This window comes from Erithacus rubecula, assembly GCF_903797595.1.
Source record: "Erithacus rubecula genome assembly, chromosome: 1".
NCBI classification, from domain to species: domain Eukaryota; kingdom Metazoa; phylum Chordata; class Aves; order Passeriformes; family Muscicapidae; genus Erithacus; species Erithacus rubecula.
Window position 1 is genome coordinate 39,296,080 of NC_136658.1, and position 20,941 is coordinate 39,317,020.

At 35.3% G+C, this 20,941-nt stretch overlaps 1 protein-coding gene across 1 annotated transcript in view; it reads left to right on the plus strand.

Moving 5' to 3' along the window:
- Nucleotides 1-13,597, plus strand: part of DYNC2H1 (dynein cytoplasmic 2 heavy chain 1) — a 141,875-nt gene extending 128,278 nt beyond the window's left edge. The window contains exons 86-89 of the mRNA XM_079331799.1: nucleotides 3,228-3,337; nucleotides 3,667-3,748; nucleotides 9,847-9,963; nucleotides 13,104-13,597. Of these exons, the coding sequence (XP_079187925.1) occupies nucleotides 3,228-3,337; nucleotides 3,667-3,748; nucleotides 9,847-9,963; nucleotides 13,104-13,262 (468 nt within the window). The 3' untranslated portion in view covers nucleotides 13,263-13,597. The remainder of the gene's footprint in view (nucleotides 1-3,227; nucleotides 3,338-3,666; nucleotides 3,749-9,846; nucleotides 9,964-13,103) is intronic.
- The last annotated feature ends 7,344 nt before the right edge of the window (nucleotides 13,598-20,941 follow it).

Sequence of the window (20,941 nt, forward strand, 5' to 3'; positions counted from 1 at the left end):
GATTTATATGATTTTCTTTTTCAGTATAAGTTCTCTTTGGGGACCACAGCAATAGGAAAATGCAGTAGAAGAATCTACATTTGGAATAAATTAAAACTGGTGAAGGAAGAGTACTTGGCTCATTTTAGAGGAGTTTTGTGATCCTAAAGCTGTATAAATAATAATGTGAAAATCTGGCATCCTCTTTATTCTTTCCACTGCTCAATGAGGTGCTCAGTTTGCTTTGGGATTATAAGGAAGATTTCTCTGAAAGTGGAATAGATGTTTGTTGGATGTTAAGATGCATGAAAAAATCTTATTTCAGCCCCTTGAGACCATGGTTATAGACTTATTTTTGTAAGGGTAAAGCAAAAAGAAAAGAAAATTCTTTTTATTATAGCAAACAGAACCCCAAATTAATGGAAGATCTGCAATATCCTGCCAGGAATTCCTTTGTAAACCTTTGGGTATGCCTGGTAAGTTTTGATATTATAGTTGTAATCATAATTTTCTAAATTAATGTATCTTATATGGTTCAATTTCTAGTATAATTGTAATAAGAAATATTCAGAAAATATTGAAATAATGAAATTTTGAAATAAAAAGTTGGAAAGAAGAGTAGGTGATAGGTTTGGGGTTTTTCTTTAGATTTTGGAATAAATATATTTTCAGAGTTTGGATATTTGGACTTGTAGACCACAATGTTGGTGTGTAGTTATATAAGAGTTGGTGATGGAAGAAAGCCCTTCAGACTGAAATGCTGCATGGCCATCCAAGATGAATAAGAAGTCAAACAACTTTTCATCACTTTGACAAATGAAACCAATACATGTTTCTGTCAGAGTTGGATGAGGGGAGGGGTGTTATCTGTTACACAATGTCTCCCTTTCCAGAAACATCATTTCAGTCTTTCTACAGCTTAGCTTAAACTTCCTTCCCATCAACACCTGATCTGTTCCAGCCTTATGGCAGTGGGACTGCCAGTGACAAATGATCTATTGATAGAGTGGTGTTGTCTTTTGAGACTGTGGCATTTCCCTAATAGTCTGTCACATGGTCTTATAGGACTAAAATAAGCATAAGGATTTTTTTTACAATTGAGTTGTAAAATACATTTGATTAAATCAAAAATTATTTATTTAAGTGGATGTAAATGAGCTACATATTCAGCTTTATACAGAGCAGTACAAGCCATTACAGCTTTGCCTTTGTGATCTAATGAAAGTTTTTCTTATTGTGTACATCCTAGGACTACTTAATTATATGAGTTCAGAATTAATATCACCCATACTGGTCTTTTAATTGGGTGAGATATAAACATCTGTGTTTCTGACAGTGGTTCTGTTTAGCAGTTACATTAAAAGTTTATTTGATGACAGCAATAGAATGATTATATTAAATACAAGTTGAAATGATGTCTACTTTTATTACACAAAACAATTTGCAAAACGTCTCCTAACCAGAATACAGTTACTGCTATATGATAGAAGAAATTGAAGTAATAAGTTATATAAAGTTATATAAAGTCATTAAAAGAATCATGCAGACAAGACTCATTACCTAATGAAAATGGAAATCAAAAATCTCTGAACTGATTCATAATCATTTGGGTTGAGGGCTCATAATCAGGAATGTGGCACATAAACACAAAAACTGATTAAAGGCTTGAACATGGTGGAAATGTTATGAAGACGTGTGTGACACACTGCCAAAATAAAATAAAACTTACTGAGTGATACCTACTTGCATATTTGATGATTTTGTCACTTCCAAAATGGTTCTATGGAATTATTCAACTGTCAGCAGTTCAAACAATAAAATAAAGTTCTTTTAAAACATTATATGGGTGCTTGACAGGTACATTGTGTGATGAGACTGTAACTTCCAAGATTTTTTTATTCATTGACTACAGCAATTTTATAATTTCCTGGTAGCTGGTATTTATAAAGGAGTGGGGCTTATCTTTCTTCTTTAGTGGCAGCATGTGGAATCTTACTTAGTTTCTATCTTAGTATTTGTAGAATCACAGAATGGTTTGGGGCACCTTCCACTATGCCAGGTTGCTCAGAGCCACATCCAGCCTGGACTTGAGGACTCAATCTGTCTCTGAAGAGCTTATTTGTAGGGTAGGTTTTACAGTGGCTTCAGGTTCATACTACAGTGCCATTGTAAGGACTGTAACTATATCTTGTAAATAAATTGTACTAAAGAGATACACTGGAGAAGTTTCAGAAGAGGATTTTGGGCCTGGACTGTTGGATAAGCAGTCAGGTACCTAAATAACTGAAGAGAGCAGATGCTTTGTCTGAGATTGTTAATGTCTTGAGGATCAAACTAAGAGTGCATTTCTCAGGATGTGTGATTTGCAGGGTGCCATGTGTGTCTCTTTTCTCCTGTGGCCACATAAGGTGTTGCAGTGGTGGGAAATTCCAAACTTGCTGCTCCTAACAGGCTTCTCACTGCTGGTGAGAAAGAGTGGAAGAAGGTTGAGGCATATTCTCTGTAAGGATAATTGAGGACAGCTATTTCCCCCACCTTTATTAGATTCATTTATTGCCAAGTATAACAGGGGCCAGTTTTTATCCTATAATAAATTCTGTGAATTCACATCTCAAACTAATGTAATAAAAGTGGCAGCATCAGCCTACTAGTAGGAAATATTTTGAAAACCTGTCAGCAAGTACTTTTAAAAGCTATTACTGCAGATTGAAAATCAAGTGTTTCTTCCATATAATATTCCATTTATATGAAAAAATGATCTTAAAGCATACCTAAGAGTAATGCAGTTATTTTCCTGAACTTATTAAAGCAAAGACAAGAATGGCAGCTATTTTGATGGAAAACATAAACTCCCCAATAACTAAAGGTGAAATTGAATTTCAACAATGCTAAAATTATTGAAATTATAATTTTCACTGTACAATGATAAATTTTCACTCTACAAAGTAAGCTACAATGAACAAAGAATGAAGCATGGGTTTATTTAGAATGGATGAGTTGTTACACATAAACTGCTGGTTATCTTTAGATTTTAAAAGAGTATTAATTTCCTTTTTACCAGTTTGAAATAATTGAGATTAATATTATGCTTTGAGGTTATAATATGTTTGCACAAACATTTTTTACTAATCATAATAATTGACATACCCACATTAACTCAAAATGTTAAAAAAACAAGTAATAATTTCAGTTACTTCAGGATTTCTTTTTTTTTTTTCTTTAATTATTGTTTTTATTCTTTCTTTTAGAATTGGGTAGAAAAAGCTGAGAAAGAGAAACTGTTGTCAGACACCCTTGACCTTTCTGAGCTCTTTCATCCAGACACATTTCTCAATGCCTTACGCCAGGAGACTGCAAGGTGAGGGGAAAATGATGTGCCTATTTGTGCTAATGTGCCATTGTTCCTTATGTGTGAGGATGGTTATTTCATTTTCAGGACACAGATTCAAAAAGTTATGTCAATTGCTGTCATCAGTCATCTTATTTTTATTTCTTGCCTTGAAGTAAAATAGCTGTTACTTGTTTAAATGCTGATTTATGTTTTTTTTAAGTTAGAGAAGTATTTTTCTTCAAAGTAAGACTTAATATGATATGGTACACATTGAAAATACATTGGGTTTTGTTTTGTGCTTGAAATCCTGTTGTTAGACATCTGTAAGATTTACTGTATGTGTGTTTCCATTGCAGAGTAATGAGGTGCTCAGTGGACAGTCTTAAATTTACAGCTTCGTGGAAAGGGCCCATACAGGAAGGCAAACTCCAAGTTAAGGTATTTTACTAGGATGTTTTACTAAAATTTTTTGAGGATGTTTTATCAGTATAGTCCAAGTCATATGTCTGTAAACTCCCTGGAAAACTGAGCTATAAGTAATTGGTGTACCTGAGATAAAAAGGCTGGTTAATGGTGTACATAGCTACTAAAATGGCAGTGCAAAATTCCACAGAAATTAGAAAAGAAAAGCAGTTCTCTTTTTTTCTCCTCACTGTTGGAATTTAAAAATGAAGCTTTTTGCTCCATTCTCTTCAATCACCTCTTAGAGGAAAATTGAAACTGCAATTTCATGATTTAAAATCTTACTCTTGTCCAGATAGACGAGTGGCTTGGAGCCAGAGGAAATACACATGTAAATCTCTAAGGCCATGTGTCAGCATTTCTTTAATCACTGACACTACTAAGGAAGTAAACCAAAGTAAGCTGTAAGATGACTAGTTTTTGTTATGGTAAAAACCTAACAATTTTTACATGATCGGTTTAGCCTATACCCAGTAGCCATAAAGTCACCACTAATTGCTTTGACAGCAAAGTAGAGATGAATCCTAAAATAGTTTATCTTAACATTCCAGGTAAAACTGCCACTTTGGTCAGCACAGGTCTCTGTTCCCCTTTTTTATACTTAATTTTACAGGGAATTGCCAAAACAAGTTTTCTGTGCTGTGTCTGCCTACAGGTATGTTAATCCCAAAATAATCCTGTGCAGCTCCAAGTTCTGTGTTCAGCATGGAGCACCTTTAAAGCCACATCCTCAGAGACACTGGTGCCCAGTGCAGGGCTCTCAACAGTAACTGTGGGCCCACGTGCAGCTAAAGCAGGGATTGCTGGATTAGGAGAGAGACAACAAGTGGCAGGGAACCTTCTTTGGTCTGATAACACAGACAGACACAAGGCTGTGGGAGATATTATGGTTCTGGGCTGCCTCCTGACACTTGTCAAAAATTACTAATGCAGAATATGTAAGATTTAATATTCCTAAAATATTAATGTGTTGTAAGGGCATTAAAGATAACTAATCATCCAGTCTGCCCAAAGTATAATGCAGTCTTTTGAACTTTGTTGAATTAATTCCTGTTGGAACTAAAGAATGTAATTTTGTGAGTGCTTCAATCTTGATATTCAAGTAAGAGTAATGGTTGCCTGCTTCATTTCATAAGAAACATGAGAAGACAGTGGTGTGGAACTTGGAGATAAATAAACCAAGGAACTTCTAGGGCTTGGAATAAACCTGGTATATGACAAACCTCAGAGCCTGCAAATCACATGGTCTGAGGTTACAGATTCAGCCAGGGCTTCTAAGGCCATAGCAGTAAGTCAAAACTGAGTTTCATGTCTCAGATCAGTCATTCTAGTAGGCAAGCTATCAGCTGCAGGCTATAGAAGCTTGAAGTTCTTCAAAACCATCTTAACATTTTTGAAAAATGTCAGAAGTCAATGTCAAGTACCTCAGCTCCTAAATAACATTATCTCAGTATATTCATATATTAAATATTTAATATTTGTTTATAATTATATAATATCACAACATTTTTAATTTGCCAGATTGAATATCTGCTTGGCAAATAAAGAAAGAGAGGAAAGAGTTTTGTAACAGTACTCCAGTTTTTTATTAAACTTCTAATTGAAGTTTAAAATGTTTTTACTGTCTGAGAATGTATGTGGTAGATTTTTGGCAATACTAGTTAAAGTACACTGCTAGCAGTCTATATCATGTGTAGGCAAAAAGGTTAATGCATATAATCTATTACTTTGCAAGAATGTGTCATGTTCTAAGAGGAATGGAAAATCAACAGAGAATTTTGTTTCAGAGGAAATTCTCTGCCCCTGGAATAGTCCAAGCAGTTGGACTATTCCAGTGGTTATTAACAATGGTTATTTTTAGCAAAACATAAGAATCCTGTCAAGTTTCTTCACTTAATTTTAATATTATCTTTTCCTCTGTAAGAGAAATACTCATTGATTCTCTGTTAGTAAGAAATCACTAGTATTTTTACTGTTCCTTTTAGTCATTGATGAACAGAAAGGCTCTGGAACCCTTTGCAATGCTGAATATTTAGATTTCCCTACCATGAGTCCTTCCTCATGTTCATGGAGAACTGAGGAGAAACTTTCTCATTAGTAAAGCTATATACCACAGGGACTATAAAAGTGTCATTGATTCAGAGAAACCATTCTCTAAAATGTGTCTTGTTTGATAAGATCCTCTGGAATGTACATTAAGGTTGGTTCACCTAAGTAGTGTGAATTTTAATACTGTTAAAGTAAATGTTGTATCTGCAGATTCAATAATTCAGGCTAACCTTTTTGAATGGGAAGCTATTCTGAGTGGGAGCTCAAAATAAAAATTCAGTCAGCAGAACAAATAAGTCCTTAAACACACACTGTGGTGAGATAGCTGGGACCTTGTTTTATCCCTCCTATATCAGAAATTGTAGCTTACCAGACTCCCCTACAGGAACCAGACCATGGTATAGGCTATTCTGAGCTCTATCAGTCTTAATTTGTGCAAATGGTGTTATTTCACTTTATATAACTAACTCCACTGAGAGACTTGATTCTGTACTCACAGAGCTGGGGGTCTCTGTTTCAGAGTCTGGGTGAGTTGTTCTAAAGTCCCTGAATTGAAAAATATTTAGAACTCTAATAGAATGTCTCTGTTCAAGGATTGGCACAAGTAGGAATGAATTTAAACTTGATAGTCACACATACTTTGTATAACTTTCTTAATAAAACTGTCAGGCATGGTTTTGAAGACATCTTTTCCAAGACTTTTTTTTGCCTTTAATTTTAAAACATTTTGATGGCTTTGAATTTCTTCTGTGATAAGAAAAAGGAGATCTCTTTATGATCTATATGATGAGAATGCTTTGTCAGTCTTGCTGTGATTTTAAGAAATGGTATCAAGCTTCAGCAGTTATAGACAGTTGATCTTTCTATGCCTAAAAATACAAATAATTTACCCTGTGATCATCTGTAAGCTAGAGGCATGCAGTGCTAGAACTGTCCGTGAAACTACAAAGTAGGCAGAAGAGCACTCAATCAGGCCAAGAACACACCTTAGTCTTATATGAATTATCAAATCAGATGTTAAATTAGCAGTGTTAATTCAGGTGATGGTTTAGATGTATAATGTGGAGTGGATCCCTGCTAGTAGGATGTGATGAATATTTGATTTAGAATCAATCTGTATAAAATTACTCCTTCTTCCATATCACTTAGAATCAATCTGTGTGAAATTACACCTTCTTTAATATCACTCTGGATTGCTTTAACAAAAGGTACTGAAAATGTATGGCTATTGCACTATAATCACACATTGAAATGCAAATACATCTCTTCTGTTTGCTTTGTGCACTGATTGTGCTGTTGTATGCAAGCAGGTAGTCATTCTTTTTGGCATTCCATTTTCCTTATTGTAGAAAAGAGTGAAAGAAAAGAAGAAACATGGCAAGAGACTTATTGGGTAGTAAGTAGTATGACTTGGGTAGAGCTTAATATACATAGTAAAAAATAATTATTGAAAGTCTCAAATACATAATATAAGTATTAATATCAAAACTATACTCCTAGCAACTGACAGATAAATTATTATAAGGCATCCAGAGAGGTCTTTTTTTTGCAGTATACCTCCATCCTGAAATATCAATAAATTAATGATGGAGGGCTGTAGAGGTAATGAAGTGAAAATATGACTTCCTGAAGTCTGCTGCTGTTTGCATTGTGTCATGGAAAATGATGGCATTAATTAGTAAGGGAAAATCTGTTGCAGAGAATTTGAAATTTAGAAACAGACATGCTTTGGACCATGGTATCAGCACACTTTCTACAAAGGTATTTTAAAGAAACATAGTCTGAAATGTGTAAAAATAACTTAAAAAAAAAAAAATAACTTCTGCCATTACTCTCTGATAAATTTCAAAGATGCTATGAGTATATTACAGATGCTGTGAAATTCATGTCTTTTGTCATACTTGTAATTTCTGTATACTGTTTATTATAGAAATGAAAACATGGCTAGTTTTTATTAATTTTCTTATTGAATGAAAGTAAAAATTTGGTTTTAATCTTCAAAGGAGTTTCTATCATTGGTTGAAGTTTTCCAGGAGATCAGATGGTATTACTTTACATAACTGTAATGTCAAAGGGACTGCCAATATCAAAAGATGAAATGTACAGTAAAAAGATTTTTCAATAGGTGACCCAATTCTATAGAAATTTCTTTCAGAGTTGTTCAGGTTGTCCAGAGCTTTGAACACTCTAGCTACAAACTTTTAAGCCTCTTCATGAGGCCAATCTTCATGCAAATAACTTTGCCAAGGTTATTTATTTAACTATGTACCCTAAAAATATTCCCTGAAGAAAGCAAGAAGGACAGAAGAATAACATAGGAGATGAATCTTTCTAAAATTTGTGTGAAAGTTGGTCAAAAATTCTACACCAAACTTTCCATTTGGTGTTGTTTTGGGTCAGGTTATCCACAGTTTCAGTGGTTTCACTGTAATTCCTAATCTGTATGAAGCACAGATTACTCCAAAGAACATTGTCACTTTACTGGTCACTGTCTGTCTGAGGAGAAGCACAGCTTTGTTCTGTGTCTTTTAAAATCCCATGTTTTATAACAGTTTTTTTTCATATTAGAATATGTACATCTGCATCTTGTGCATTGTCAGGAAGAGTCCCCAGCTCAGTATTAAAAGGAAATATGAATTTCAAGAAATAGGTTCTTGAAGAGTGGAATGCCTGTCTACAATCAGAAGAATAATTAGATATTAAAAATGTAAAATGTAGTCTTATCTAGTTTACAGTTAATATATTATTAATGAAAAGCCCCTAACACTGGGGAGGAAAGCATTGCTTTTCAAGTATGACAGCAACCCCTGTTGTGTTACTGTTTAATTCCATCTTTTCATGTCAAATAAATAAATTTAAAATACTAAAATTGCCTAAGGAAATTATATCCATTATATCTTCTATGATACTGATCTTCATTGTAATATCATACTTTAACCACTTTTTGAAATCTGATAGATATTTCAAAATTTCTTGGAAGGGAAAATATATTAGAAAATGACATTTTTCTCCATTTAGCTTATGTGATCACTCATCCAATTTACAGCAGCATTGTATTTCCTAATTCCAGAACTGTTTTATGAACCTTGCATTTGGTAAAACTCAACCTCAGTATGATAAGTTTACTTCAGGGCTTTAGTATGACAGTATAACAGACAGATATTTTCAGATTGTAGCTTCTTTCAGAGATCTACTGCAGCTGGACAGTTAGCCTTTTGAAAGGCTGCATGAAAGTTATTATTGAATTTTCTTCTTCTTCTTCGCAAACTAGTAGTATTTGTACTGGGGAAGGTAAAATAGCAAGCAAACATAGGATTTTTTTTTTAAGGAATGCAGAATAGATGTCACTAATTTATGGAAGACTCCAGAGAAGAAAAAATAGAACATCTAATTCAGATGCTGAAATTACTTAATTAAAAGAAAACAGTTGAAGCATGTTGCAAAAAGAGCATTGCATAGTTACTTAAAAAAATATCTGTGATTCTTATTAAATTCTTTGCCAAACAACAGTATATCTAAGAAATCTTGAGTTTGTTAAATAAAATTGTCTCTCATATTATTTCAATATATTTTGTTTGCCTCTGCTGAAGCTGTGTAGTTGCACATTCCATTCTTTGAAAGCTGTGCTCAGATTTTCAAGCAGGAAGTCATGCATATTGCAGTGATTGTTCTTCTCTTCTTCTAGACATTGTAATGATTGTGAACTTGGCTGTTGCTATCATAATTCCATTAATCTAATGCCAGGCAACTGCAGTTTCATAATTGATGACATTTACAGGTATTTTTCTCCGACATTTCAAAGAATGTGAATCCAAATCAGAGGAAGTTCACAGTGAAGTGTGGTCCAGATTTTGCTTTTAAATCATGTTTCCTATTCTCACAAAGAACATAACAGTAATTAATTTCCTGTTATTTAAAAATTTGGTCACAATAAAAACGTTTATCATTTTTTAAAGCAGAGTGTAATCGTTATTGACATTTTAATTCTGTTATTTATGGTGGAATATTTTATATTTCCATGACAGATCAGTGGCTTACAACTGGAAGGTTGTCGTTTCGATGGAAATCGACTTTCAGAAAATCTGCATGATTCTCCCAGTGTGTCATCTGTTCTCCCTTGTTACATGGCCTGGATTCCACAGGTACTAAATTATTAAAAGCCCTAAACTTTCAAGACCCATAATTTGATTTTTTCTGTGTAGTAGCTTTTCAGTATGATGTTGCTGACCTGTTTTCCTTTCGTCTCAAAATAAAAATTTCAGTCATTACTAGGAAAAACAGTTTAGTTACTTTATTTAAAACAAAAACTTATTGTAATTTTGTTAAAATTCTTTAGCTTATATTGCTTAGATGAAGGTAAGAGCTTTATTTGAGTCATACCTTTTATTTCTTTGTCTTTTAAAAACATTAGCATATTTTCAAACCTGTATTTAGTAAATCTATACATGCATTTGGGAGTTCATTCCTAGAATATATTTTCTTAGCATTTTAAATATTAAAGTAAAATGCAGCGGCGAAAAAAGAGAATATGATGTGAGCTGTAAGCAAAGAAAGCCTTTCTCCTACTTAAACTAATTTTAAAAAATGCCAGTGCTTGCAGATTTTAAGATGAAAGCAAAGTAATCCAAACAGTAAAAAGTGTTACTGTTCTGCCCTCCAATTGTCATAGCAATTGCTGATAAATAACACAAAAAGTCACATAGAATGCATTCAAGGATGTGTCTTTTAACTAAAAAACTGCTTATTACAGAATGAATCCAACCTGCATTTAGGAAGCCCATCTCATCAGAAGATAGCTGGGATAAATGTGTCCAGGTGTGACTCTAGAGACAGCCTAGACCACTGTGATGACCTTTGTATATTGTGATAGGAAGTCTGCAAGGAGCTCCATTGCTAACACACTCCTGTATCCCAATTTTCTAAATCTCATTGTTATTTCCTGCAGGGGAAATAAACCATTATATTATGTGGAGGCCCTTGAGCCTATCAGGGTGTTTTTCTTGGACGGGCAAGAGAATGTGGGCAACAAATATTTGGCAGATAGATGGAGAATTTTCCATCCTCTGGGGAAGAATTTGCCATTGTCACCTTTATAGAGGGGCTTGTTTATTGATTAATGGGATGGAAAATGTAAATCTTGGGGCATCACTGGGATGGAGAGGGATGCTAAAAAAGCAATCCCTGATATCAAAAACTGACAGTTTCTGATCTCTTGGCAGCATTGTAGTACAGCATTAGAAGTATAAAGGTTGACAGACTTAGACCTTGAGCACAGAATTAAATGTTAGCCACCATCTGCACCATTGTTCCCAGCTTCATTAGGAAAGAAAATACTGGTTTTTTTTTTTTTAAAGGGAAAAAAATGAAAACATCACAAAACCTCCTACAAAGTTGACCAGTGAAAGACTTTTCAGTTTCTCAGTATTTGCAGGGTTTCATTTTTTCAGATAAATAAACAGATTTCTAATTTACTTGAGAGGTGGTGCATGGGATAAATATAGAATTGCCAGACATTCTAATATATTAGCTCAGTGGTGGATGGTGGAGGATGGTAATGTGTGGTTTTCCGTGGTAACATCAAGTGGAAAGACATTTTAAATGAGAATTCTAAGTAGTCCTCCTACTCCTACTTGTTCTGAAAGATATTCATCGTGTGTTTGGAATAAAACAGATATTTTAGTATTTTTCTGAAAAAGATTATATTTTAAACTCCAAAGCTGGGATCCAAAAGTTGTATGTGAAATCAGCAGAGAGCTTTGTCTGTAAAATTAAAAAATGAGATACTTCAATAATCAATGAATTAAACTTTTACAAATGTACTTATATTTGAAATGATTAGCAACTGACATCTTTGTGTTGGAAAAAAAATTATAATTCTTATAAAATATAGGCCATAACTTGTCAACTGCCCAGATTTTAAATACATAGTGTCTCTAAGGAGAGTTTTTCTTAATTGGTCTACCCTTGAGTTGTTTTACAATCCCTGTAAAAATTTACTATAATCAAATACTGTGCTCAGAAACCAAAGCAGAGTAGGGTATCATGCATTTCCCTTAATTTCATTACCTCTCCTTAGGAGAAGAGTGCATAAAATTGAACATATTATCTTAGAATTCTTAGGTTTTGAATTTATTTTCTCCCCAAATGTGTCTTTTGAAATCTAGTGAGCAAAAGTGTATGGATAATGTAATGCTTTGAAGTAATTTGCAGCCAAACTTAAAGTAGCCTACAAGATTTCTCTGAGAAAGCCCCTTGAAAATCCTGCAGTGCTGTAAACAGAATATTTGGAGCTACTGACATTATGCTTATTCTCATTGAACTGTGAAGGTCCTTTCCAGTTTTAATTGACTGATAGATCCCATGCTGTGAAGGGTGTCACTAAAGGGGATGGAACTGTGTGTGAGGCATTCTCACAAACAGAACTTTTGGAATTGTATTTAAGCCAAGGACATAAGGATTTGTGACTCAAAAAGACTTCCACAGAATGGCTTTAACCCTCCAATAATGCCATTCCTTTAAACATCAGTTGGATTGAGAAAGGCACTAGAACAGATATTTTGTCTCTAAAATGTGTGAAAACCAGATCTTTGAAGGCAAACTGGCCAGCTTCTGGCTCCCAACTTTGGCAAAACTTAAATTCTCTGGGGAGCATTGTACTGTGTCTGGCCAGCATTTTGTCTTCTTCAGTAGAGTTAACCAAAGGATAAGTAGGGCAAGTACAATCCTTCCGAGAACAGCTGAGTTCCTGATTATTGCATTTTTCTATAGAAACATCACCACAGGTAGATCTTCTGCAAGGATAGAAACACTGTTGCCCAAAAAACACGGGAAGTTGATTTTCAGAATGAACAACAAAATTCTTCATTTATGTCTTTACACTTCACATGCAAGGCAAAGTGCTTGAAACAGTTACTGTTTGCATGTTTCCTTTTTCCTGTTTTTACTTGTTTTCTAATATTGGAGCATCACTAACTCACATTTGCTGTCATTTGATTTAAAATGACACTCATTTTTATTTTAAATTCTTTTCTAACAAGTGTACTGCTTTGTTATTTGGTTCTTGAAAATCTGACATTTTCCTGTTGACAGGAAGGGACATTTTGAGTGTGATGAAAAACATGCTTAATATATATCAGTTAAATCAAGCCCTGAACTATTTGTAGTAACTAAGTACATCATGGGTTGAAATTAAGTGCTGTAGAAAGTCTACACAGCACTCCCCAGCCTGCCACTTTGGATGTGCAATTTTTGATATGATAACTGAGTGCCTGTTTGTTGACAGGATGCATATGGGCCATACTCTCCAGAGGAATGCATTTCTTTACCAGTCTACACTAGTGTGGAGAGAGACCGTGTGGTGACAAATATTGATGTACCTTGTGGAGGAAACCAAGACCGGTGGATTCAATGTGGTGCTGCTTTATTTTTAAAAAATCAGTAATCTGAAACTTCATTCACTTGTGAAGTTAAGAGATATTTAAATATGTAATATGTAAGTATCTTACTAAAGGAGAACTTTAGATTTGTTGCTTTTGTATTTTTAAAGCAATGGTTTATTAATTCTTGTTTATTTTTTTAAGATGTATTCAAATAATTCTACTTGATAGAACTTTAGTGTACCTTTGTGGGATATTGTTAAAATTAACATGGCACTATTCAGCAAACTGCTAATTTGGATTGTTTCTCTAGATTTTAATGTGCTGTATTTCTTTCTTGAAGTTGTTGAAATTTCTTCTGGTTTGCTCAGAAATATTGAATAAATATTCAAAGTCAGCATTTTTTCTTTGATCTTTTTTTCATTATCGTTTTGGAACTGTTATTCATATGCCTCTGTTATTTAATAAAATAAAATTTAAAAACTTACCTTTTGTAACTGAAATGTAATGTTTTACTTGAAGATAAGAATCAGAATAAATGTTTCAGTCTCTTTTAATGATGCTCTACTTATAATTAAATTTTTTTGTATAGGTAGTAAATAATATGACTTTGATGAACTTCACAGGAAGTTACAAATTCATGTGGAGTTACAAAGTTAGATTACTATCATGGGTATTATCCAAAAGTAATTGAAAAAAAAATTATGAAACTGTACTAAGTTCCAGTAAAAACAGGCACATAAAGGCCTGCAATAGCCAAACAATTCCTCAGATGAAAAAAAAAAAAAAAAAAAAAAAAAAAAAAAAAGAGATTTCCATCCAGTTGTTAAATAAAAAACAGAGATCTATATATAATAGTGCTTTTGGTCTGTAACCTGAGAAATGCCTGGAATCTTTTTCTTAGTGCAGGATACCCAAGTTTACTATCACTGCTTCATGATGTCTTGGGATGCTGTCATAACTGGGGTGCAATTAGACAGAATCCTAGAATCCAGCAGGAAGCAGCATTACTGATGTCTCAATAATAATTGAAACTGTCTAATTTTTAGCTGGAATTATGCACCTCATGAAAGTATTTTTAAAAGGCAAAGGCAAAGCATTTTCTGTTTGCTTGGAAAACAAAATAGATCCTTTGTCTCTGATATTATCTGATAGATTTTATATTAATTTTGAAATAATATTTGAATTAAGACTATATTTCACTTTCCTGAAATTATTCATTGATGGTTTGAGGGAGAGAGAAGGAAAGCAGAGAAAAGATTGGCCCCATCTCCAGGTCAGCTTCCTGAAGAAGGTATTTTTCTATCTTCTTTTCTATTGTTCATGCCCTAAACTTGTTGTTTTGTCTCTATTTCGAAAGTTTTCCATTTTAGTTGTTCTTCTAATTAGAAGCTGTCCTATAATAATTTGATACAGTTCAATGTACATTTTAAAACTGAATCCCGTCTAAAAGCAGAATGTACTTCAATACTTTTCAGATAATTGCCATATCTTTATATATTTCATTCCGATTCATTGAAGAATAAAAATTTGGTAGTAAATTTGGGAAAAAAATTGTCACTAAAGAAAATTTTGGGAAGAAATGACAAAGTCTCCATCAGAACAAAAGCACTTGTATAAATCTATGTACAAGAACTGTGAGGATTTAGAGGGTGACTTGTCCAGAGAAAATATTCTGCCATACTAGACAGAGGACATACTTTTAATTCCCCTAGGCACATGTTGAGAACATTCTGCAACTTTATCTTTTGGGTCCAACATTGTCATAACCTAGACTGAATTCAGCTCTCATGTATCTCAAACTGAGGGATCAGTATACTGGCTCTTATGAATTCCATCTTCTCTTTTGTGGGAAGGTAGAGAAATACAGATAATACTCAGCTGTTCAGGTAACTCCCTGTTAGGACCAGGATGTCTGGAAAATGATGTATCTTCTTTTAATCTACCTTGCACAGAACGTAATGACCAGAGACATAGTAGGTGTATTTGATGACCCTTCTTGTGTGTAATGAAAATAAAAGTCTGCTATAGTGAGTGATAGGAGTCATTTAGTAGAATGTTTTTGTAGTAGATTGCCATATTTTGTTTTTTAATTTCTTTTCTCTCCTCAGGGTAAGTTTCAAAATGCCTTCCATATTGCCAAGAGAAAGATAATTATTTAAAGTCCTTTCAAGTCTCCTCCTGCTATATATTTGGTCTTACTGATCCTACTAACATACAGATATTGATCCTATCACAAAGAACAGATACAAAAGAGACTCCTCCAGACCTACCAAACTGTATTTCTATTTCAGGGTCAGAAACTGATTCATTTTCTTACTGATGACTTGTCTGTATCCTAACCCCTCAGAACTGGCCTATCTCTGGAGGTTTGTAACCTCTTCTGTCATGGATTTAGAACTGTGGAATATTTCTCAGCTCACAGCATCAGGAGTTTTGTTCCCAGACATGCATTCATGCATTTCTGTCAGAGCCCTCTCTTAGCCAGCTTGATTAAATCTCGTTTTGTTTGGTTGTCCTCTCAGTTTAGAGCCTCTTCACATTGCTAGAACTGTTTGCTTCTGCTCTTTCTAAAACTTCCCTGAGTGATATGAAAAAACCCCAATCTTCTTAATGTTTAGCTATAACTGGAGCATTGAGTTATATTTTTATTTGGACAGAGGTCCTGTGGGTGGGAGCCCATTGAGGCTGATTTTGTTACAGGTGTGAAAGGCTCTCTCTTCTGAGGTGTCTTTGATGTCTTTATTTTTTTCAGCACAGGAAAAAAAACTGATTTTAATGTCAAGCTAATTTTTCAGCTTGAAATCTAGTAGACTTTTAATTATGTAATATTTCATCACAAAAAGAACCCCAGACTTTGGGAGCTGTGTATTACACTCACAGTGTATTAAGCAGTATGTTTGATACTTATTTTGTTTAAGTGATTCACTAATCTTTCCTTCTCATAGCTGGAGTTATAACCCTAATGTTTTAGATGGCTCCCAGATGATCTAAAGAGGAAAAAAATTACTTATCATGTGTTCCTTGATACATATTGTCTGTTTGCATTGTATAATGTGCTTTCTTTCTACCCAATGTTGTAATCTAAATGAAAGACACTATAGGTAACTGCTACTCTAGACCATAGGAATTCTATTTTTGGCAGTAAAAACAGAACTGTAGAGTTTTTATTACCACCGAAGTGCAGCTTTGTATCGCATGCATAGGCCATTGAGAAGTATGAATCAGAAAACATACGAAATAAAAACATCAGAAATGCCTTAATGGTCTGACTGGGGTTTGAAAGAGTCAGTTCTGCTATTCAGTTTCAAGGGTATAGGAACATGTAAGACTAAAAAGAGATACATGAAGAGATCTTAGAAGACACATATTTCTGCTCTGTAAACACTGTCTTTTGAAGACCTGAGAAAGGCAAATCTTCAGTAAGTGCAAATTTTATCGAAAGAAATCAAAGTGACAAAATGCAAAGTGGAAAAACCTTAAAAGAATATCAGAACCTTTGAAAATAATGAAGATTATGCAGCAATAAGTGAATGTCTAAAACACAAATAATTTTTTACTAATGCATTTATTTTGAATTTGAAAAGGAACAGTTTCTTCCTTTTACACCTTATAGCAATCAGGTTTCTGTGAGATATTGGTGCTGTTATGCATTGGAAGATGTGCTCTTTGGTGCATTTAGCAAATTCACTGCAAGTCTACTGACACAGTGTGCTGTGTGCCCAAACATATGAATATAAGTTGAAGAGTCAGACTCACTTTTTGCTATTTTGGGTAAACAGCCTTTCAAAAACAAGACCTATGATGTTGATAGAATACCTCATGTTTTAGTGCCAGGTCAAGTTGACTTGGGATTTTTTTCTCAGAAAATCTTTAGAATTTCACTAACATCCAAATGCTGCGGTGGAAAGCAAGTTATGCAAGTTATGCTGAGTATAAATAGAACTGGTGATGCAAATTGTCTTTCCTCTCTGTTTCTTTATTTCAGCTTTCAGAGACCAATACCCAGAACAGCAGTAATTTCTCCCCAAACAGCTATATCATTGTTAGAGTTGAATGGGGAATAACTTGAACTCCATGCTCAAAAGCATCAATATGAATTATATGAGTTCTTAAACTGATAGACAATGACAAAAATGAATTTGCATAAATTATACTTAATATTGGTTACCATAATAAAAATGTGCAGCCTTTACCAGGACTAGAAATTTCCATACGAAGTTTTACATAGACATTTCTAATTTTTACACTTTTAATCCTTTGAAAATGAAAGGTGTGAATAAAAAACTGGATGTGGGAGAGTCTGAAGACCAATAAAGAGTGTGTCACACTTGAGAAAACAATCTCAGCCTCTGTGGGTTCTCATGCTGTGTTCCCCTCTGAAGGTGTGCAGCTTCTTCAGTGCACTGGAGCTCTTCCCAGATCAGAAGCTCCCCTGGGAGCCCATCTGGCTGAGAGGCCATCCCCCTCCACCTCAGCTCATGCCTCATCAGTGAGGCTGTGTAACTCAGCCCCATCTCCTGCATCTTGATTTTAGAAAATCAAGAAGCAAAATTTGTGTCACTTCTTTGAGCAGCTTCACAAAAATCACTGCTAATATGAGCTACAGTGAGCCTCAGGAACAGTTCTTAGGATACGATCTTTGTGGAAATTCAGGTGTTTATTTCCTTTTATTTTAAAGTTAAATCATTTTGGCTTAATAATAGTACATAAATAATCACAACAGAATATCCAGGGATCTTTGCACAGGCTAGTTCTAGAATGGATGTGTAGGTGCAACAGGCTAATCAATGCAAGAATTTGGGTATTCACCCTGTGTGAGAATATGCTACAATTCTGCTTTTTCCTCCTGAAAGCCATCTGCATTGCAGTGTCTTGTCCAACACATAAATTAACTGAGAGCACATGTCATCTGAGCACAGTGTAAATTCCCTGTCTGGTGTTCATTCCTGCTGGGTGATCCTGTAAAGGGAGTTGCCTGAACTGCAGTAAGCAGATGCCCCAGATGGATGTCAGATTTGCGTACTCTAACTGGGAGCAGTTTCTACAGAAGTGTCAGAATTGCTACTGCCTTTGCATCTCAGGAGACAACAAGCTGCCCCAGCTCTCTTTAGAAGTCTTAGATAGATTCTTCATCATTTTCTCTCAGTGTTAGATCCACTTAATTTTTCAGAGCAGCAAGTATGGATTCTTATTTACAGATCAGCCTCGGAAAATATAATTAGTAATCACGCTTATGAAATGTTTCAGAGAGGCAATTTCATTGTCAGAGCTGACTCAGCCCCTGGCAAGGTGATTTGTCCTCCTGCAATCTCACTACTGCCATGCCTAAAAGGATTTTCTAACACTTTACCTACTGAGATGGGGAAGAAATGACAATGTCTTCGGAGTGCTTTTGGGATGGGCACGGCCATATCAGCATTTCCCACTAGGTGGTACTGTGGGCTAGACCCTGGTGAGAGCCTGGCACAGGGCACTGAGGTGGGTTTGGAAGGTAAAGACAATTTATAGTCTATACAATATTGCATCCACAGTCTGTTCCAAAGGAAGTTTCTTACAGCAGTGCTGAATAAGCAGCTACATCTTAAAAAAAAAAAAAAAAAAAGTGCTTCTAGTTAGTTGTGATGTAGTTCTTTTTAGAAATAAGTGATTCAGCAAGTGAATTTCTCCTTCCTCCAAGAGGCCTGCCTTGTAAAAGTGGAAAGGCACTGACTGACCACTCTGGCCTGTTTGCAGCTATTTCTGTACATCTTCAGTGTCTGCATAGGAAGAAGGAGCAGTGAGGAGAAGGGTGCCCCTGCAGCATGGAAGGCCACCAGCCTCCTGCTCTGCAGCAGAGTGTGGCCAGCAGGCTGAGCTGATGAAGGTGATCCTTCCCTGCACACCTCTGGCATTCTGAGCCCTGTGCTGGGCTGCCCAGTGGACACAGACATACTGGAGTGAGTCCAAACAAGACACTGGAAATCTTGAGATACTTCACCAAGATCCCCAAGGGGCTGGAGCACGTGACTTATGGGAAAAGGCTTAAGGAACAGGCCTCCTCCAGCCTGGGTAAGAGGCAACCTTTACAGGGAAGGATTAATTGGCAGCTCACCTCTGCCTACATGGAGGTTATCAAATTTCATGGCAGGAGGACAGGGGACAAGATGTTTTAACTGCATACAGGGAAAAATATTCTTCCCCTGAGGACAGTCAGGCACAGGTTTCCCAGAGAGGTTGTCCAGTCACCATGCTTGGAAGTATTCAATATTGGGCTGGATAAGACCCTGAGCAATCCATTCTGACCTCAGAGCTTCCCCCACTGTTGGGGACCTTCTGGCATCCTCTCCAACCTGAAATATACTGTACCTCTGTGTGGTGGATTAGTTACACGTTCATCATTTCAAGCACAGTGCATAAATTACAGTAAGAAAATAATGTCATTCTGCTCTTTCTACTTTCTGCTCCATACAGAAATGACCTGCAAGTCCTTCAGTTTTACTGCTGCCTCATAAGCTATCAGCAAGTTCAGGGGTTAGTCAATGGAAAATGAAGCAGTTCACAGAATAAATGGATGAATGAAATGTTAAACCATAATAGAGCAAGCCAAAAACAATTTAGAGAAACCTCACTTAAGGCATAAAACCAAAAATAAATGTTCTGAACACTTCAGAAGCAAGATGCCTGCTAGGGGAGTATTGGGTTATTAGATGAAGTGCAAAAACACTACTCAGGGAAGGTAAGACCACAACAGAAACCTAAATTTTATGCCTCAGAATTAATTTCAGAAAACTTGAGTGTGGTTCCTATACTGGTATCTCAGCCTGTATTTTTTAAAAAAAGGAACAAGCTTTAGGGACCATCTTAAACTGACCTGTCAAAATAAAAAGTTTTAGAAGAAACTAGAAAATTTTTGTAAGAAAATAGTTATTGGGTCCTCATCCAAGAGTCCTTAAGAAACTCAAGGTACTCCAGCACAATATTGCTTCACTGGTCAATATAGGTGTCTAAACTATCATTTAAGTGGGCTGTGGTTCTGGGGGAAGGAAAAGTTCTCCTTTTTTAGACAGTCTTCCAGAAAGGCTTTCTTCTATGTAAAACCTACTGAAATTGCAAACCAAAAAATGTGATACTCAACTATCTTAAAAACAAGAAAGGTCAGTATGCATATTTTTGTAAGTCATGTTTTAAAGAAATTATTTTTTAGCCTTTAAAGAGTCTTGAATTTATTGATGGAGTCAGAAAAAATAATTTGATACAGTATACAGGGATTTGCACAGTGTGGGAAAAGTTGGGGCAAAGGAACTAAGTTGTATAACAAGAAAAAATGAGAGAGAGAAATGGAGAGAGAAAGAGAGTGAGTAGTGTTGTGCCATTTTACAACAGCTGAGAATCTCAATTTCCTACTTGATCTTTATCAAGGCAGGAATCCCAGGCCAGAACATTTGCTGTGGCTCTTCAGTACAATGGCTTACTTCTTTAAGGTGAAGTCTGAGCTAATTGTACCACTTTTACTAAATTCAGACATGCTGTGCCCAAGGGTGGGTTATTTCTTAACCTGTGCAACATTTATGCCTTCCTTCCTCCCTTCCTCCCTTCCTCCCTCCCTCTTTTCCTCCAACTCATCTGATATGTGACTGGCCATTAAGGTAGATAAAATGAGGAAAAATTTCATTGAAATAGGTTAGGAGAGAATGAAGAGTTTTGATCACATCTTGGCAGTTATGATCCAGTTCTTACCCTGTCCTGTATCTGTGACGCCAAT